The 19,808-nt window shown below is 47.5% G+C and overlaps 2 protein-coding genes and 1 non-coding gene across 8 annotated transcripts; 2 read left to right on the plus strand and 1 right to left on the minus strand.

The window, feature by feature from the left end:
* The first annotated feature begins 773 nt into the window (after positions 1 to 773).
* Positions 774 to 15,387, plus strand: LOC1281461 (acyl-CoA Delta-9 desaturase). 6 transcript variants are annotated; one of them, XM_003435865.2, is made up of 5 exons: positions 774 to 1,240; positions 11,818 to 12,119; positions 12,254 to 12,590; positions 12,786 to 12,971; positions 13,232 to 15,387. In XM_003435865.2, the coding sequence occupies exons 2-5, from the start codon at positions 11,894 to 11,896 to the stop codon at positions 13,548 to 13,550; spliced, it is 1,068 nt and encodes a 355-aa protein (XP_003435913.1). In that variant the 5' UTR covers positions 774 to 1,240; positions 11,818 to 11,893; the 3' UTR covers positions 13,551 to 15,387. The 6 variants fall into 6 exon arrangements, with proteins under 6 accessions (XP_003435913.1, XP_003435911.1, XP_003435912.1 ...); XM_003435863.2 differs by lacking the exon at positions 774 to 1,240 and adding an exon at positions 1,535 to 2,279; XM_003435864.2 differs by lacking the exon at positions 774 to 1,240 and adding an exon at positions 7,389 to 8,257.
* Positions 14,758 to 19,659, minus strand: LOC1281459 (putative enoyl-CoA hydratase/isomerase YngF). Its single transcript, XM_321371.5, has 2 exons — positions 19,260 to 19,659; positions 14,758 to 19,187 (listed from the first exon to the last, which is right to left on the minus strand). Exons 1-2 carry the CDS (start codon positions 19,363 to 19,365, stop codon positions 18,319 to 18,321), a joined length of 975 nt encoding a protein of 324 aa, XP_321371.4. The 5' UTR covers positions 19,366 to 19,659; the 3' UTR covers positions 14,758 to 18,318.
* Positions 17,989 to 18,060, plus strand: Trnad-guc (transfer RNA aspartic acid (anticodon GUC)). Its single transcript has one exon. It is a non-coding gene; the product is annotated as a tRNA-Asp (tRNA).
* Positions 19,660 to 19,808: the final 149 nt, after the last annotated feature.

The following is a 19,808-nucleotide window of genomic DNA, read 5'->3' on the forward strand; positions in this document are numbered from 1 at the left end:
TCCTTCCCCAATTTTGGGCAATTTTTGGCGTTTTTTTTTTAATGAGCGTGAGAACCAGTTTTCGGTTAAGCTACAGATTAAGCAGGCTAAAGCTTGGGCTATCGCAGTCCAAAAAAAGCTTCGACCTCGGCCTCGACGCAATTTGCGTCCATTTCCTTATCACCAACTATCGACGCGCTCTAGGAACCGCGTTGACACAAAGCCGATGATGTGTCAAGCCGGTTTTGTAAAAAGAATGCGAAGAAAGAAATTTGCACAAATAGATTTACCAGATTATAGGCTCATTCGTCGCTATCGGGAGCGGGTTCAGGTTTTTAATCTGGTCGGTAACTTCACCGCCAAGACGATAGGAGGGAGTGTAGGGGTGATAGCTCATTCTGAATCCATGTTGTTTTTCGCGGCTGCAACGTGCGGAAAACTTGAATTAAGGACAGCAAGACAATGCCAAAAGCCACTTTAGAAATGCCTACTTACGGCGGAAGAGTGGCCGATAATCCCGCATAATACAACAACCAATCGGACCAACGACCGTGTCAAAGTCCATTGATCTGGAAAATAAAACAATTTCAAGTTACAAAAATAAAAAGATAGCACCCACCCACTCAACATACTGCACCCAAATCATTTCAAGTTCTTTCTCTAGTGCATGCAACGGCCAAAAGCCCCTGCTCGTCGGCAATTTAGTTTTCGTTGTTTTTTTTATCGTTGAGCGCACCACAAAACGATACCAATACACTCTCCCACCAGTTGTGTACGAGAGCGGCGCGCACTGTGTGCGTGTGTGTGCGAGATCAAGGCAACCACACACAGCACAGCAGAATATCGTACGATTTCGCACATTTTCCCCTCGCGCGGTTCGCCCGGACTGGCCCGGTACACATTTCCGTTTAACCCTTTTCGGTGGCTGGTCGCGAAAAGCGTTTGTGTGCGCTCTGGCTGCAGCTTGGCACGGCGCGTGGTCCGCTGAATACGGTGTTGCACCGCTTTTCCAAAGGCGCTCCCGTCGTTTCGGGAAAGGAATCTGCTGTTGGCTCTTTCCAGAGATCGAAGAGAGTGCGTGTGTGGTTTCGTTTTGGTATCGGTGAAAACTGTGCAGTGCAACCGCGGGAGTTGCGATTGTCAAGAAGCCGCAGCATCATTCTGTAGTAGGCCTTGTGTCGCGCCACCGTCGTCGTCGTCGTCGTGTTGGGCTGCTGCTGCTGTGGTTTTGCCAAAATTGTGATAAGCCGCAAGAATCAAGGTGAGTACACGCCCAGTGGTGGTGGTGGGTAGAGCAAAGGGGCTGTGCAAATTCTGAAGCAAACGTGTACGTGCGCGACCGGTCGCGCCAACCAATTGGGTTGGCCGGTCCCGGTGTTGCTGGTGAAAGCGTAATTGTTGTGTGGCTGAAGCATTCAACTGATAAAGACCCTTTGCTGTGGGTCAAGCGAGAGAAGGAGAGAGAGAGAGAGATCTCTTGCCATTTTTAGGGAAAGGAAGCAGGTGGCAATGTCGGTTGGGGACTGCGGAAGGACAACAAGCAGGAACGAGAGAGAATACCGGCGTTGGCAGCGGGTCTCACTTTCTTGCTCCACGTTTGTTGCTAACGTTTACTGTCCCGCTCCCACAAACGCTCGCGTTACCTGACCGGACCATGTGTGTGTGTATGTGGGTCTGTCTGTACAGGGCGTGCTTTCCTGACTCCTGAAGGAGACTCAGGACTTTCGGTCTGCTGATAAGCGGTAAGGGATCATTTGCTTTTGTTTCCCGGCGCACCGCTCTTCCATCCAACCTCCCTCTCTCTCTCTCTCTTTCTCTTCGTTTGATCTATGTGCAAGCGTTGCGCTGTGCGCGGATGACGTGATGGGGGAATGGGATCGCTCTCAGACACAGACACACACACACACGCTACTCACACCCATTCTCAGTGTGCTGGGGCGTTCGATGCGGCCCAACACAACGATGATGCCAGTCGAACGCGCGTGCTTTCATCATATATAACGTTCGGAGCTCCATTCTAAGCAGTTCAGTTCGACGAATTGTCAACCGCCGATTGGAGCAGCAGCAGCAGCAGCAGCGGCAGAGAAGCAAGCGCGCACCTTTATCCGCAACATCTGTTGTGTTGTGTTGCGCATTTCGCGTGTGTGTGTGTGCAAGTAGGTGGCAGTTTTTGCAAGCTCGTGGCTGGTCTGGTATCCGTTCCCAGGATACAGCACAAACGGCGCTGATCCTCTCGAGCTGAGCAGAGCAGAGCAGTAGGCTGTGAAGGAAATTCGCCTTTCCTTCCGGTGTCCCAAACGGTAATAACCCTTGTATTTTTGCCTAAGGTGTGCAATAGTGTAAAGTGTTTGTGTGCGCGACTGTGTGCAGCGTGTGTGCGGGTACGGGAGGGAAAACGAATTTTGGTGTGCTAAAAACTCTTTTCAATCCAGCGTGTGTCTGTGTGTGAATGCGTTTTTGTGTGCGCCCTTCGAAAAAAGAGACAATTGAAAGTGTGTGCTGTTCGCCATATTCGGCGAAGAAAGGCAGAAAGGTGTGCTTTGTCGTGATGGTGGTGGTGCCTGCCTGGTGGCGAGCTGGCTTTTCCATCATCCCACTTTTGCTTGGTTGGCGACACACACACAATACCGGCGCACGGGTCGACGAACAAGAAAAAAAAGACGAGGAAGAAAAAAACAGCACAATCCCCATGTTCCGGTTGGCCGAATTGGCATTCTCCATGCACGCCGCCCCCTTCCCCCTTCTGTGAACGTCTGTTGCTGTGTGTTCGTGTGTGTGCGTGTGTGTATGTTTCGGGGAAATCAAGCAACCTCAAATGGGGGGAGGAAAGAGATTAAAATTTCCCATTGTCCAAAAATCGCAACCATCGGTTTGTAAGCGAATTTTCCAATTCCCCCCCCCCCCCCCCCCCCCCATCATCGGATGTTGCTAGGCCCCGTTACACCCCACCGCCCTCTTCTAGTTCCGTTGTGTTGATTGTGTCATGGTGGAGATGTTTTTTTCATGACGTTTTGCGAATTTTGCACGAAACGAAACAAAAAAAATAATAATGAAACAAAATCGTCTTTTTCCAAGCGCAACACACACACACGCCACCTCCACCTCCTTGAGCATGTGCGAGAGGGAGCGGAAGGAGGTGAGTTGTAGGTCACATTTCATATGGAAGGGGCGGCTGTGTGAAGGGTGTGAAAAATGATGCGATATTACGTAAAGAGGCAGCTTTCGTGTGTGTGTGCGAGTTGGCCATGGAAAACGGTTGTGTTTTGTCCCTCGAAGAACACACAGCGAGATCCGCGAATGCAAACAGACACACGCATGTCTGAAATGCACATCTCCCTCACAATAATATGGAGGGGGGGGGGGGGGGGGGGGTGCAAAACCTCATCTTTCTTTATCTCGTGTGCAACACGCTGAATCGATAACAACGTGTGTGTCAGACAGAGGTGATAAGTACGTTCTGCATAGATCGCCGCCCCCCAACAACTGCTGCTCCTTTCTTTCCATATTTTGCTCCCTTTTGAAAGTGGACAGTCACCAACTTGCTTTATTGGCGAGCCTACTTAGGATGGGGATGCAACGGTAGTTGCTAAGGGTAGTTGCTAACAAGTTTTTCCACCGCAAATCTGGACAGTCTTGTTCGACAATGAAGGGTTTTGTAGTGAAATTGAATAGGAGAAGGTAGCAAACGAAAGTAAACTAACTAACACTTAATTTGTCATATTTTTGTAGAAAGTGAAATTTTGCACGCCTGAAGTACCACGGGCCAACATCGCGGAACACCGCCGGTTGTTTACAGGGTTTTCCAGGGGGTCTCATAGTTGTCGGACACTTCCTTGACTCTATCTGATTGGAAGTGAACTTTATATGACGCGAATTGGACTATATGGCATCCTTATTAGACAGACTCCTTGGGAATTCCTATTGGATTTGTCCATAATGGGTGCTATAGAGTGCAATGCCATGGCATAAAGTTCTTTTTCCCGGTGGAAAGAGTCAATAAAGTTTTCCCCTAACTATGAGAATCCCTGGAAACCCTGTATATGATTTCCTCTTCATTTTCTGCGCCCGGCTGCGGAAGCTCATGTGTGTCGAGCACGCTTCCTTCTCAGTCGCTACTACCAATGCAGCACGCGGGACTAGCAAGAAGAGAGCACCTTCTTTTTCGAATTTGTTTAGTATCATGAAGGTGTCCCATGTGCTCTAGGCTGTCCGCAATGCATACACAGACATATATACAGCCCGCCAATGACGATGATCGATCCCACCCGCGCGCAGTGTGTGTACTGGCGCGCAAGCAAAAATAGAGCATGCCCTGTCTGCTGCCCCCCACCCCCCATCATTACCGGACGGAAACGAATGCAGATTGCTTGACTGCTCTCAAAGCACACGGGAGCGCGCCCTGGTGTATTGCTGCCTGCCTGCCCGCTGGTCAGGCGACGGGGCGAATCTGCTAAATTGGGTTTATTTTTACGCGCGCTGGTTGTGTGTTGGCTGGCTGTGCTTGTGTCGTTCACTCTCGTAACGTGCCAAAGCGCCCTCCCACAGCAGCAGCTCCTCTGTATGCTAATACAGCCCTGATCCGTGGCGCAAAAGTACTTCAGTACATGCGTGTAGGTGTGGGGTTTTAAAAGAAAACCCCAGGAAAGGAGGGCGGGATATGACGATTGATTGAAATTGATTATGTTTGGAGAATAATACCACTTTCTTTTGGCAGGAGCGAGTGAGAGAGCGATGTACAGCATGAACGGGAGGTAACCTAAGTTATAAAATCGTTCCTCACCTTCCCTGCGAATAAATGGTTGAAAAGTGAAAACAACGACCAGCCAGGAAAAGTAGCATATGTACCGGGGGTGGGCGCTCTAGACCAAAAGCGCAAAAAAAACACAAACTGCATAAAACTAATAGGTAAAATGCAGTTTGCAGCGCGGCAGGCGCGTTGCATAAGCAACAGGTGAGCGCAGCAGCACTCGTTTTTGCGCTCTTGCATGCTTACAAGAGCATACGGTGGGGGTATGAGGTTAGTTGGGAGCATATTGCAACGGCCCATTCGCCTCCTTAGCCCCTCTTGCGCGTGGGCAATCCATAGAAATGTTAGTTTTGATAGCGGCGCATTTCTTCGTTTACCTAATCGTTGTGAGAAAGAAGGTAACATGCTGTATGCGTCTCGCCATGTTTCTCACCTCAACCAACAACCATCCCCTTAAAGCCCGCACGATGGCGAATGAGCACGCGCTTTCCGTTTCGTTGGCTCTCTCCCCTGGAAATGCGTTTTGTGCACTCACCACCACAACATGTGTGTACGCGCCGAATGTAGGAAATGCTGCTGTGCCACACGGGGAAAAGTGGACCCTTATTTGCAGAGAAGAGGGTTTTAGAAATGTAGCATAAAATGTGTGTTTCTCCCGCTGCCCACTTCCCTTATGTCCGTCGAGCGCGCGTACGTTTCCGTGGGCCTCTCACCTCTTCACCGGCGGAATGTACGCAAAAGCATTGGTGGCCATGCTGATCCAACGCGCCGGTTGCTATGGTGAACTTTAGATCTATGCCTGACGAGTTTTGCCTTGCTGTCCCCTTTCATGTTGGCTGATCACAGGGGAGATGATCGTCATTTGACGATTTGCCTGGCGATTGTCCGCTTTCCGTGACACACGGTATTCAACGCGGGGAAAGGAAATCGCTTGCCAAAAGTTCATTTAATGGGCGAAATAATTATTAGTCTACATTTCCATTCGCATCGCACATGTGTGTGCGTGCGTGTGCATGTAGTTTCTTTGTTCATCGTTTTTGGGCAAAAGGGCAGTGCAACGTGAACAAAAAACGCTCCATTTGCGCACCGTTGCATAAAAGTGCAAATCGATTGAACCGTGTCCAAAGAGCAGAGAAATCAAGCACACACATACACCGCTCTAGACACGGGGTGGGAGAAGGGGAAGAATAAAATGCTCGCCTTGGTTGTGTCAAAATTTCTGGAAGTTTGAAGGGCTCGCTCGATCGACACACAAGGTGTGCAATTGCAAGTGCGAAGAAGAATTGGCAATGAATTGGCGCGCGCAACTGTTCCATTTCTCTTTGAAAAGGTGCGTGATGGTGTGTGGTACCTCTGATGGTTGTAAATGTGGGCTATAAAAATGTGGTGCTGCTGTACTAGTTGTAACCATCATCCATCCAGCGCCTGCTTTGTGCAAGAAGCTTACGTGTTGGTGGTGTAGCAAAGAATTTAGCCTGGAAGAAGCATCACCTTCTTGGGGGTTGGCCACACCGTTCCACGAATGCTTTTGCGTGCATTTGTGGAGAGTAAAGAAGTTGTTGCCCAATCGAGCGGCAGCGGTAAGAAGTTGCTGTGTGGTAAACGTTTTATTTCTGTCTGGTTTAAACTTAAAGCTATAAAACGAGCCTGCTGCTGCTCGCTCTTAACCATGGTGGTTGGCTGTCATAAAGCACGTTTTTGCCCAGACAAAGCTCTCTGAATTAGCGTTGTTTTTAGCTTGTGTCTTGGCGCGTTCTGTCGTAATCGCAACATCCAGCCAAAACCGTCCAAAACAAAACGCGACAGTAAAGATCGCCTGTCGCGTTGCACATTTGATGGTGTGTAGAAAAACATGTCTATGGTTGTGATTTTTCTTCTCTTATTCAATGAGCCTACCATTGTAAAAAAAAAAAAACATGTTTATTTCTCTCCGTACAAGCGGGCGCACACTCTATTCATTTCACCATTTAGTCCAGCGATAAGCCAAATCCGGCTGGCCGGTGGTGGTGGATCGTACGAGAGCAACAGCAGCTGCGGGTCTTTAATTGCGGATCTTGATTTTTTTTTGCTTTGTTGCTCTGGATTTAGTTAATTTGGCAGCCGATTAACGTTTTCTCTCAACAGTTAAACATCCTGAATTTGAAAGATTTCTTATCAGTATGTGCTTGTCTTACTTCACTTAATGTTTGTTTTCGTCAGTTACAAGGTCATTGCAATGTGATGAAATTTTAGCAAGTATTGTGAAGATCAAGACCCCTGGATCACAATATCCTTTCAAGCACGCAAAGAAGCGGATCGTCCGGCTGAATGTACCCGTGAATTCTATGAACTTAACAAGCTATCAAGGAGAGGAGGGTTGAGAGGTTCAAAGGAAAGGAAAGGTCAGACTAATTTAATTTAGCACTGATCGCAGTTTATGTCCCTGTCGCCCTGTCCGTCGTGTGATTTGTGTGCTTTTCTTCCAACCTTTGTGGTGACATGAATCTCGCAACGAACACACTATTCAAAAGGTAACTGCTTAACTGCAGTATTGCAGCAGCATGGAAGCCCAACAGCCTAGAATGGACCGGCGAAAGAAACACGTGACCGTGTGCTGATGCGATGCTGACGATCGTTTTGGACAGATATTGTGCCTCATTTCCCGTATCTCGTTTTAGTTAGCTTGCACACTGACACCACTGGACCAATTGACGCTGCCGCCATGGATGCGAAATTCGCCAATTGCTTAACAATCCAGCGACCTCTGGAAGTGCGGACCGTATTTCGAATCTCCTGTGCGCGTCCAATCCGCGACAGATAAGGCGGCAAAATTTGCTTACGAAAGGGGCGAAATCAGCTGACGGGTTGGCTTTCCAATTGACCTCTCCCTGTTTGTATAGAGGTAATTGCGCTGTGATTCCCTCCGTGCGCTGTGCGGAATAGGAGAGCGAGAGGAGCCTTAACCACACAGTAACAGAGGCAGCAGCAGCAGGCACCTTCGGGGCGCGCGTCACGTTGAAACGGTGCAGCAACATCGCGCCAGATCAGATCGCACGGCCCCTGATCGATGACGCCGGGTCGTGATTTGACGTGATCGGGCAACGGATGACGAGCAACCGGGCCGCCGCGTGCCATACCAGTGCCTCGCAACGTGCTGCAACTGACGCGCCCGGGAGGACAAACGTTATTCTTGCACTCGCACTTGCCGTGTGTGTGTCCTGACCTGACCCCTTGCTGGATTGGGATGAGGCGAGGTCGTCAAGGTGTAGGTTGGAGCGATGGGAGAGCCGCTTTGCTTATCAGCAGTATTGCATGCATGGCAGTCAGGCAGGGGCGGGAGCAGGAAGGATGCCTTTCTTCGCATCTTACCGAGGGGGGAAGGATAGTGTGTGAATTAGGGCTGATTCGTCCGAGCTAGCTGATCGGTATTTCAGTACCTTGTTGGCCGTGCAACCGTTTGGAACATCGAGCCTTAAGGAAGGGGTAGCGCAACAGGAATTAAGTGAGTGACGTTGTGTGCGGCACTGCTGATGTGAAGTTATTTGCACCGAGGTTAGCGAAACGACACATTTACATTATCGGCGAGGGTGCCATTGCCAACAAAAGTCGCGAAGATCGATAGTTTGCTCACTTGTGCTAATCCGTTGGCAGCATAAAATTGGCAACGGTGTAGCTTTTTAAAAATAAAAACGCCCCCAAGCAGTAAGTTCGTTGGTGTGTGCAGCTCTGGCTTTTTTGGTGATGATGGGGGATACGAATGTGAACCTACACACCTTACAGTAGGAACCAAAGTCAGGGGTGTTCTTTTCCTGATTTAATTATTGAAAAGCATATGAATGGTATAGGAAGCATCCCATTAACGCTTTGGATGCCCTTCAAGTTTTTACGGAAGAGACCTCGCGTGCGTAATGGGCTTAGAAGCAGTTGTGTGTGTGTGTGTGCCTTTTAGCTTCTTCATCCATCCAAGGAAATGGACAAGTGCATTATCATATGCAAAACGGCTTTCGGAACTTTAATGGACCTAATCGGAGGCCATTCAGGGGAGCTGCTGTCGTCAGTGTAATTATTAAAATGGTACGCCGCCAAAGGTTTGCCGTTGTTTGTTGCTTCCAGCACACCACACGTGGCGGCTCGCTGCGCTGCTGCAAAGTTACTTGCGCAGAATGTTAATAAGCCGGCCGGTTCCTGCGCAATAGGAGCACTCTGGGGCACCTGACGTACACGTAGAGCAGCTTTACTACTCCAAATATGACTTTTTGGCCAACTTCGGTGTTCGGGGCAGGTCCAAGAGTTTGTTTTTGCGCCGCCGTTTAATTAATGTTTTCATACTTTCTAAAAGGGAGAAAAAACAGACGGTCGCGCATGTGCGTAGTGATTTTAAACGCGAAGTGCGTCATAACCCTAAGGAATGCGTACCACTTCTCCGCACAGCTGGTTCTTAAGCGGATTTTAATGGCATCAAGCGTGTGGTGTGGTGGTGGTGTGGCGCAGCACAGAAAAAGAGGAGCACAGGTGGTCTTTCAATGGCAATTAACGCAAGGACTAATGAAGAATATGTCTTTGTTTTTTTTTTTTCACCGTATTAAAATAATTAACTACATTACTCTAAAAAACTGGGAAACACAAAACAAAAAAAGAAACACTCAGTATGTGGAGTAAATTAATTCCTCGTTGCCTTTCACATCATCATCAGGATCAATTTGCGGCATCCATTTTCCTTCCTGCGCGTGCTGCTAATGGAATCAGCTGTGTTTACTATCCTTTTGGTATGGAATCCTGCCTCTCTCTCCTCGGCGTGCGTGGTGGAAGGAGCGATATCGATTTTTTCATTCGTCGCGCCGCAACATCTCCCTTACCCAGACGTCCAAGGGTGGTGTGGGTGTTGGCTGTCTTTATTTGTTGGCGCAGCCGAAACACAGCACTGTGGAGGGAGAGCTAGGCGCGACGACATCATGTCGTCGGGGGTCGTCGTCTCTCCCTTTCCATTTTATCGATCCAAACGCGGCGCGGGGGATGGTTGAGAGATTTTCTCTGCTGGTTTTCCACGCCACCCCACCCCCCGCAATAAAGACCTGTGTTCTGCTGCTGAATGCTGTCAGCCTTGAGTTTTCCACTTTTCCATATGATGTGTTCCGAGAGAACCAACCAAGGTGGAGAGAGCAAGAGAGTTGCTCCACTGTGTGTGTGGAGTTTTGGAGAGTTTTGGCAAAATCATCCACACAACACCCTATCGCCGACCGTACATTTGTGTGCCTCTCATTCGCACCTCGCGCAAAACCTTCGATTGGGTGTAATTCACCCTAATATTTGTTGGTTCCGCTGGGGTTCGATCGGATAAAGTTTGTTTACATATTTTTTTTCTCATAAAATATTCCCTGTTTTTCTGTTTGTTTGTTGTCTTGTCCATTGCTGTCTTTCTAGCCTCTCCGCTCTCTCTCTCTCTCCCTTTTCTCTGTGTTGAAACATCCGGATAATTGTGTAGAAACGAGCTCATCTATATCTCTAAAGAGCGATTGCTATTTGGTGTATGGCATGAAAGAGCGAGAGAGAGAGAGGAGAGAAAGAACAGAGCGGGCGGTGGGTCTTCTTGTTGCGAATTTGGCGAACGTTTTCAGTTTTGCTTCGATGTGCTCTGCAGCACACCTAAACAGACCGAGTAGTATAGTAGTAGCAGTGCACCTAACGAACGAACCATCATCAAATCTGCAGAATTCCCATTTTATTATAACTGCTGCAGAAACGGGGACAACGAAATCGACCACTACGCATTCAGCAGTAGTTAGCCTTTAAATTGTAGTATTCAATTCCTTTTAATAGCGATAGCATAGTACATCTCTTTGCTTCTAGTGTAAGTTCTTTTTGCAGTGATTTGAACAGCAACACTCTTCTGCAAATAATATGGTTGATGGTGTGGTGGTGGGGTGGTGTTATTGTGGCGCTGGAAATTGCGTCTCCAATTTTCCTATTTGTCGATGGGAGGGACGTCCATAATGTACGCGCCATGCATGCGTCGTCGTTCCTCCCTTTGCGTTCCATTTGCGCGACACACGACAACGAGTATGTTGCGTGCGTAGTTTGGTTGCTTTGATATAGGTTCTCTTTGTCTGTCGTTGATATGATCCGTGTGAAATTGGTTTGTTTTTGTTCTGCGTTTTAAAACAAATCACCGACAGCGCAACGATCGCAGTAGCTTCCCGATTATCGACTAATTCGTCGTGTTTGTTCCTGCTGCATCGTGTGTGATTGTGTGTGTGTTTTTTGATAAGAGTTTTGATAAGGGGTGGGTGTTTAAGTGAAAATTGCTGCCTTTTTGCATAGTTTAGGTTCCGGTGGGAAAATACAGACAGGCACAGAGGCAAGCGTGTCGTGTGCTATTTGGCTCCCACGGGAAACGAAACCACACCGTGGTGTGTGACATTGACGGCGTGTAAGTTTCCCGTTTTCCCAACCATCTGTTGCTCCTGAATAATAAACGGTGTCCCTCTCCTACTCCCTCACCCCTTGGGGGCAAATTAGTGGAATGGACTTTCGTTTCCAATTGACTGTGGGGAACTGTTTATAGTAGTGCTGTTGGGTTATTGGTGTCCAAGTCCCCATAGCATCCATCGTGGTAAAGAAGGCACGTGGTTGAATTTTTGAATGATTGATGATTATAAACATTAATGAGAACCCACTTCCCAGCGCTGTAGTTTTCCAATTGAACAAAAATTGATCCTATCCATGCAGAGGATAGGTTGGATGGATAGCGATTTTCATGTGATGGTATTTTTGTCCGTCATACTGCTGTGAATATTATCGATTAATTGTGGAGAAACAGAAGGAGAGAAAGAGAGCAAGTGAGTGTTCTGTTGGCTTTAGCGCTCTCCGCTACATACTGATGGCCCTGACCTTTTTTTGCGTTGCATGCAAAAAACAAAACCAAAGAAAACAGTTTATAAAAGTACACATACACACAGATACACACACGATGCACACACAAGTCCATTTTTGATGGTGTCATGCAAAACTGTATCCGCAGCACGTGCGGGGGAAAGGGCATTAGCTTCATCCAAAGGGGGATGGTTAGTGAGTGGTGTAGCTAATAATGTATTGAACATCATTTTCCATTGCAGCTTGCCTGGAAGGTTGATAGAAAACGACGTGTACCACCACCACCAAGGGCGTAAAATATACTAAAACCGAAGAAAGATGGCCCCTAACGCAACGGTGGAGGCAACCGGTGTGCTGAACGAGCTGGACGCCGAAACGATCGACGGCGGACTGGCGAAGGATGTGACGCCGCTGAAGCGTGCCGAGAAGCGCAAGATCAAGCTGGTCTGGAGAAATGTGATTGCCTTCGGTTACCTTCATCTGGCCGCCGTGTACGGCGCCTTTCTAATGCTGACATCGGCCCGGCTCTACACCATCGCGTTCGGTAAGTTGTGGTTGTCAATTAATTGTCCGTATAATCGCACGTGTTATACAAACGTGCGTTTCGTGCGCTATTGCTGTGGCGTCCATACACTCACACCTTTCCTTTGTTTTTGGTTTTATCTTCGCTTCCTGCAGCATTCGTGTTGTACGTCGTGTCCGGACTGGGCATTACGGCTGGCGCGCATCGTCTGTGGGCCCATCGGTCGTACAAGGCGAAGCTGCCCCTGCGCATCATCCTGGCCGTGTTTAACACGATCGCGTTCCAGGACTGCGCGCTGCACTGGGCCCGCGACCACCGGGTGCACCACAAATACTCGGAAACGGATGCGGATCCGCATAATGCGACCCGTGGCTTCTTCTTCTCGCACATCGGCTGGCTGCTGTGCCGCAAGCATCCGGAAGTCATTGCCAAGGGCAAGCAGCTGGACATTGCCGACCTGGAAGCTGACCCGGTGCTGCGCTTCCAACGCAAGTAAGTGTCTCTTCACCTCTCTCTCTCGCTCTCATTTCATCTTTTTTTGTGTTTCGCAACATGGTTGAATGTTGTGAAATGATGCACAAGGAATTGTTGGAACGCCACGTGCTCTCCGATGGCGATCGAGCGTGTCCATTGGTTATGACGCAACTCACACTTACCTACTTTTTCTCCTTTCCTTCACCCTGTCAGGCACTACATGATCCTGATGCCTCTGGCCTGCTTCGTGCTGCCCACGATTACGCCGGTGTACTTCTGGAACGAAACCTGGACCAACGCCTGGTTCGTTGCCACGCTATTCCGCTGGACATTCATCCTGAACGTGACCTGGCTGGTGAACAGCGCTGCCCACAAGTGGGGAGATAAGCCGTACGATAAGTGAGTAATTCGCTACCTACCCCTCAACCCACGCCTTGCATGAAAGGCAGACACACACTTTCCCATGGCTGTCAAATGTATCGCCAAAACATATACAAAGGTCAACCCCCTCCCTCCCCCTCGTGCTGTCTTGCTGTTTTTCTTCCCCTTCCCCTCTATCACCTTTCCTGTCTGGTGATTTGTTTGTCTTTACCCTTCTTATCAGCGGCAATTATTAAACGTGGCTTCGTTTTATGTTTCTCTCCCGCAATCGCTTCTAGGAGCATCTCGCCCTCGGAGAATCGGACGGTGGCTTCGTTCGCGTTTGGCGAAGGTTGGCACAACTACCATCACGTGTTCCCGTGGGACTACAAGACGGCCGAGCTGGGCAACTACCGAATGAACCTGACGACGGCGTTCATCGACTTCTTCGCCAAGATTGGCTGGGCGTACGATCTGAAGACGGTGTCGAAGGAGATCGTGGAAAAGCGCGTCAAGCGCACCGGCGACGGTAGCCACCCGACCTGGGGCTGGGGCGACAAGGATCAGGACCAGTACGAGGTGAAGCACGCCACCATTCTCAACCAGAAAGAGGACTAAACATCAACCACACCCGTCCCCGTCCTCGGGGTGGTGGTGCCACCGACAGTGTTGTTGTTGTTGTGACCGTCCGACAGTAGTGGGAGAGGGGGTGGTGTGACGAATCGGACACGTATCTTCGGAAGGAATTCATAGTGTGTAGCGCCACAAGAGTGCATTCTCGATTAAAAGGAGGAGGAGGAGGAAAAGGGAAGGGGAAGGCTATGTTTTGGAAGATCGATCGAGAGAGCACATGCTGTGTGTGTGTGTGTGATAAGGAGCGAAATCGAATGAAAAGAGAAAAAATCGGTAGGAACTGAAGTGCGCGGGTGGGTGTGCGCGATTATAAAAGGTACATGAAATAATGCTCTAAGCAAAAATGAGGGTAACATCAAAAGGCTGGTTCATAAGTTTAAATACGTTTAAAACACACAGACACATACACACATACACAAACATCTCCATACTAACACAAGTCCGCACCGCACCAGAAGCGAGATTAGGAAAGGGCGCATTGCATTACCTGAACAATTAAAAAAATGGGAATTACAAATTGGTTTAAGGACGAACAAATTAGACCATTACGTACGGCTGCTACACTACACAAACTGCGTGTGTACTATTAAGCGGAGCGAATCGGCCAGAAAACAAACAAAGCACACACAGGGTCATTGTTACTGAAAAGAGGAGTAATGCTTGAGGAAAGGCGCGCAGAGTGGTGTTTGAATTCATCAAACTCACAGCTGGACAAGTTCATTGCTGGAGCGCAACTCCATCGTTTGCCGGCAGTGCTACGGCATCAACTGAAAAGCAAAAAAAGTCTTTGTTTTGTCTAACAAGCTCAGCTTGTGCGAGGAAGGAAGAAATTGTTAAAACAAACACTGTTCAAGCCCCCCCCCCCCCCCTGCTGCTCTCCCCCACAAAAAGCGTCCGGTGTATCATAGGTTTTGGTTTTTTGGTTTAGTTTTCGGCGGACAGGAGAATCAAAATGAATTACATACCCCACACCACCGTCAGCGCCATCGTCACCTCTTCCCCCCCCCCTCCCCCCCGTCTCTCGCAGGCCGATGCGACATGACTTTGTGATAGGAGCAAGAAGGAACAGAAGGGCTTTTCTGCTGTTTTGGTTGGTTCGTCTTCAATGTTTGGAGACGGCTGCGCTGGCTAGCTTCGATATGTATGTTCCCGCCACACATGCTTAATAATAATATACCCTTCGAATTAGTAATGTGTGCGTGTGTGTGTGTGTGTGTGTGCGTTTAACATGTAAACACACATATACACGCACGTACATACATATTATAGACGCGTATGTAGTACAGACACACAGTTCAAAACGGAAACTAGTGAATTTTCCAGTATAGGTTGGCGAGCGTGGGATTTGGGTCAAGAGTTTTTTTTTTTTTTTTGGTTAAATAGTTTGTAGCTGTGGGAGGGGGATGATGGGCGCAAAATTCGAAGCCACACAGGACACACACCACACCGATATATCCTATCCGTCTGGGGCATGTGTATTGGGGTGTGCGGGCTTTTTGCTTAGCTTTAAGTTAGTAATTTATTGTTTTTACTTTCCTCTCCCTCTGCGAGGGGTGTGTCTCCTCCTCACCTAGACACCCAGCATCCGTGCAAGGATCCATTCGCTCTTTTGGTGTGTCAATCGCAGCAAGCGCGACGTGTCCATAACGATATGCAGAGAGAGAGAAAGAGAGAGAAGGAATGATGTTGAGACACGCACTCCTCTGTGCCGTGTTCGGTCGTGTTTCGAACGACCCATCAACCTGTCCGTGCAGCGGTGTTAGGTGTGTAGTAGAGGTACATGAAATAAAATTAAAACAAAATTGAAGAAAATACAAACAAAGCAGCACATGAACATTGATTACTACTGCATCCAGAGACCGTCCTCGTGAGAGGGGACACACCCAGGCAAGGAGGATACTCAGCAAGCGTGTGTGTGTGTTTGTGTGTTGAGTTGAGTGTGTGGCAACAGTAAGTGATTACTATATAGAAGAAAATATGATTTTACTTTTTGTTTTTCTTTCTGTGTGTTTACATTTTGTTGTCCTTCCAATCCCGCGAATGTGTGTGTGTGGTGAGCAATTTTCCGAATATGAAGAGCGCATGAAATAATGTTTGTGGTTGGTTTGATTAGATCACAAGTGGTTTGTGAGAGATGACAGGGAAGAGCTTACACTAGAGGACGCGGACGTGGGGATGTGGTTAAATGTTGTTCTTCGCTTTTGTAAAGTGATACGAGCAACGAGATATGGTGAACTGATTCAGATAAAAAGCATCTTAACGTACGGACTGACAAGAGAGAGAGGGAAGGTGGGGTTCTAGGGGGGCATATAGATAGCGTGGTAAGACCAATCGGACGAACAATATCTCGAAGAAACAAACGTTTTGAACGCTATTGGCCACATTGAGATGTGCGTTTTTTTTCAAGCCGAGATCAAACTATTGGTATTATTAATTTGTTTATTTTTTTTCATCATACTAACTGCACCACAGCCTACTTGTGGTTGGCGATGGGAGTTGAAGCGAAATCAATAAAGGGAAGAGGAACAGCTCATTCTAAATCTCATACCAGCACAAACTAACCAACCCAGCATATGTATTGTATTGTGAAGAACCAACCTGTGTGCGGCATCAAAGCAAACGAAGTAATTTAAAACACGTGTTGCCAACGATTAATGCGAGAATGCCGATCGAAAGAAAGGAGGAGAAGGACAAACGGGGGAGAGGGCTGGGGGAAGAGAAAATATTTTACAAAAACACGAATGAAAAGAAAATGTAAAAAACAACAAACAAACAAAAGTATGAATGTTTAAACACAAATTGGCGATTAGTAATCGAACCAACAGATGGAAAATAAGATAATTCAGAAACATTAATCTCTTTTTAAACTTAATTACAGAATCAAAAACAGCTATCTTCGTATAATATGATGTACACACACACACACACACACTTACAAATCAAAACATTCTTTAATAACGTAACAGCACAGAAGCATACGTACACGGTAATATATATATATATATTTTTGTTGACCCTTCATTGCAAAGTAAGCGGAAAAAGATGATCAAAAGAACGATAATTTTGAAACGGTAATTCTGAGGATTCGAATTTTATTACGATCAGAGATACCGATATGATATGCTGCATGGCGAAACTAGACGGAAAATGCCCGTTGGAAGATAAAATCCACAGTACCGATTTCCAGCGGCACCAAACAAATTCAATCCCAGCAAGCCGAAAAAGGGGGGTTCCTTTCGCTCTCAAAAGACGCCACAATCAATCACTAATCGTACAACAACAAACGTTAGAAAAGTACACGTGCCCTTACGTGCTCCCGGGGCGACGCCTCCGTACAAGACGTACAAGGGCCCACGGCTGAGTGGGGCCTGTTGGAGAGATTTGGGGAGTGTTCTATAAATATACTTAAACAATATTAAAACAAAAAACAAAACAAACAACAAGAATTGCCGGAAAGAATCGAGCACGCGATTGTGTGTGTGCATGTATGTAATTGTGTGTTTCTGCTGTTTTAATTTCATACTTCTAATTGGAAAACGATGAACAAGTGTAACAACAACACGATATAAAAAGATACTTATCCTTCTCTCTATGCTAAAACCTGCACGGAATATAGATGTGAAAGAAGAAAAGGAAATGGGGTTCTAGGACCTAGTTACTATCTACCACTACTACCACTACAACCGATTCGTATGCACGATTCCTAATCCTGCAGCAGCACACATTCGGAAGGTTTCAAAACTACTACTCTCGTCCCTTTTTTCTGTACACACCTGTATCTCGAATCATCTCAGCAAACTGTTTTTCTAACTTTTCCATGTTTCCACACTAAATCGTGACCTCAAACACGTGCTCGCTACGTAGAAAGAGAGAGAGAAAGATAGACAGAGTGGCATGCCTTTTTAGGAGCAGAAGCGATTAACTCTCACACACTGTGTCTGTTAGTAGAAATCCACTGTCCTAGATGTAGATTATATGCATTATTATTAAAACAAGAAAAACACACACACACTGTGTCCCCCTATTCTCGTTGTTTGTGTAGATCAAGCAGCTTATCGGCTAAAATCACTTACACTCGGCAGGGGTTTGAGAAAAAGGAAATTATGTGAATGTGGAAATGTATGTCTCTTCCAATAACAACACCCTTTCAGTAAACCCTATGTGTATGTGTATGCATGTGGATGGTACACGTGAACAAGAATGTGACAACTGACCGTTGAGGCTCAGATTGGTTCAAGAAAAGGATCTTTTAGTAAACCAATTGTTAGATAAATTGTGGTGTTTTCATTTCCTTTCTTTTCCTTCTGATGACAAATCACTTTTGGAGGACAATGTGTGGTTCGGGTTTTTTCCATCACCCCTTTTAGCCCAACATGGCAGACAGCGACAACCAATCCGAAAATAGCACTCCACTCAACACATGTCCTCGATAGTATAGTGGTCAGTATCCCCGCCTGTCACGCGGGAGACCGGGGTTCGATTCCCCGTCGGGGAGAGGCAAATTCTTTTTTTCTTTCTAATATCTCTTTTTCCATAAGGATACTTCTTTCTTCCTTTAATTATACATACCTTTATGCGTGCGTTTTCCTCATCTCTAAACTGTTAACATGTGGCAAACTTAACAATTTCGTAATTACAGTAGCACTACATTCTAACTTTCTCTATGCACCCTCGCTGCACTGTAAACTGTTTAAAAAAATCCATTTCTTCCACAGCCTACTACACCTACCAACCAGCCCACCCACCCATAGGCCTAAAGCTTCGATTCGTGCTTCATCTCCGCCCGTTCCCAATCCGGCAGCTTGCGTTCCTTGATTCCGCTAAAGCTACCGCCGCGACCGATTCCTTGCCGAAATTTGTCCGCCCCTTCTTTCGCTTCCTGCAGCAGCTCCACCGTAACGTTCGCTGCCTCCCGTTCTAGTGCCTGCTCGAAGGATTCCGCCGAAAACGTACCATAGTACGCGGCATCCCGATCGTGCCGGATGCAGAGCTGCGGATACTTAGCGATGCTCATCGCCAGATTGTACGCCTGGCCAAGGCCTGCCCCGACCGCCACGACACGATTCACGAGGCCAATGTCGAGCGCTTCCTTAGCGGTAACGGTCCTACCGGTAAGGATCAGATCCAGCGCCCGGGAAAGCCCGATCAGTGCCGGCAGGCGGACCGTGCCGCCGTCAATTAACGGAACGCCGAATCGGCGATTAAAGAACCCCAGCACGGCATTCTCCTCCATTACGCGCAGATCGCACATCAACGCCAGCTCCAGCCCACCGGCCACACAGTACCCGGTAATGGCACAGACCAGCGGTTTCCGGATCATGCGTCTCGTCGGACCCATCACACCTTCCGGATGGTGCACGATCGACAGTGCTTGCTGTGGCTCTTGCTGCCCGGCCAGCTCGCTTAGATCGTACCCGGAGCAGAAGCTGCCACCGATACCGTGCAGCACACTGACGTCCGCCTTTGGGTCGTTCTCGAACTCTGCTATTGCGGCCGATAGCTTTCGGCCCGTTATCGAATCGATGGCATTTCTCACCTTCGGCCGGTTGATACCGATCAGTGTGATGTTGTTTTCTTTCTCGACGATGATTGGTTCTTCCGGGTGGGGGTTTGCCATTTGTTCTACAAAGAGTGTTGATAGTGATAAGATTTTACAAACTATCGCTTTTGAAATTGTGTGCAACATCAACTTACGATCTGTTCCAGTGCTCTCTGGTGTGGTTGTACAACTGCGGGAAAGAAATGATGGTATACTTTTAGCTAAATTGCGTCCAAACCGATAGCTTTTCAGGCCCAACATAACGAATGGTTAATCTTCCTACTGCGGGCCTGATAATAATTCACAGATATGGCAAAGCGGCAGTAAATTGATGCAAAAAGAAAAATGAAACGATGCAAGAGCCGGTGTTGTTCGTTTTGTTGACATTTTTCATCACAACAACACAAGGGGAACACTGGGAGCTTTGTCGGTCATGGTAATAATGAAAGTGTGTTAATTTTAGTTTCAATTTATTTGTTAAACGAAGGGAAAACATCATTAAACAGACACTGTTTCTTTTTTAAATAAATTTGAGAAAAATTGGTGTGCAACGACAGACAAAAAGTTCTGTAACGCCTCTGTCGGACATTGATGGCTGGAGGCGTTACTATGCGTTACATCGTGAATTGTAGTAGGCATGTCGGAGTTTTGAATTGACCGTTACACAATTCGGAAAACGAATAGAATCATTTGCGAAATTATCA

This window comes from Anopheles gambiae, chromosome 2 (genome assembly GCF_943734735.2).
Source record: "Anopheles gambiae chromosome 2, idAnoGambNW_F1_1, whole genome shotgun sequence".
NCBI classification, from domain to species: Eukaryota; Metazoa; Arthropoda; class Insecta; order Diptera; family Culicidae; genus Anopheles; species Anopheles gambiae.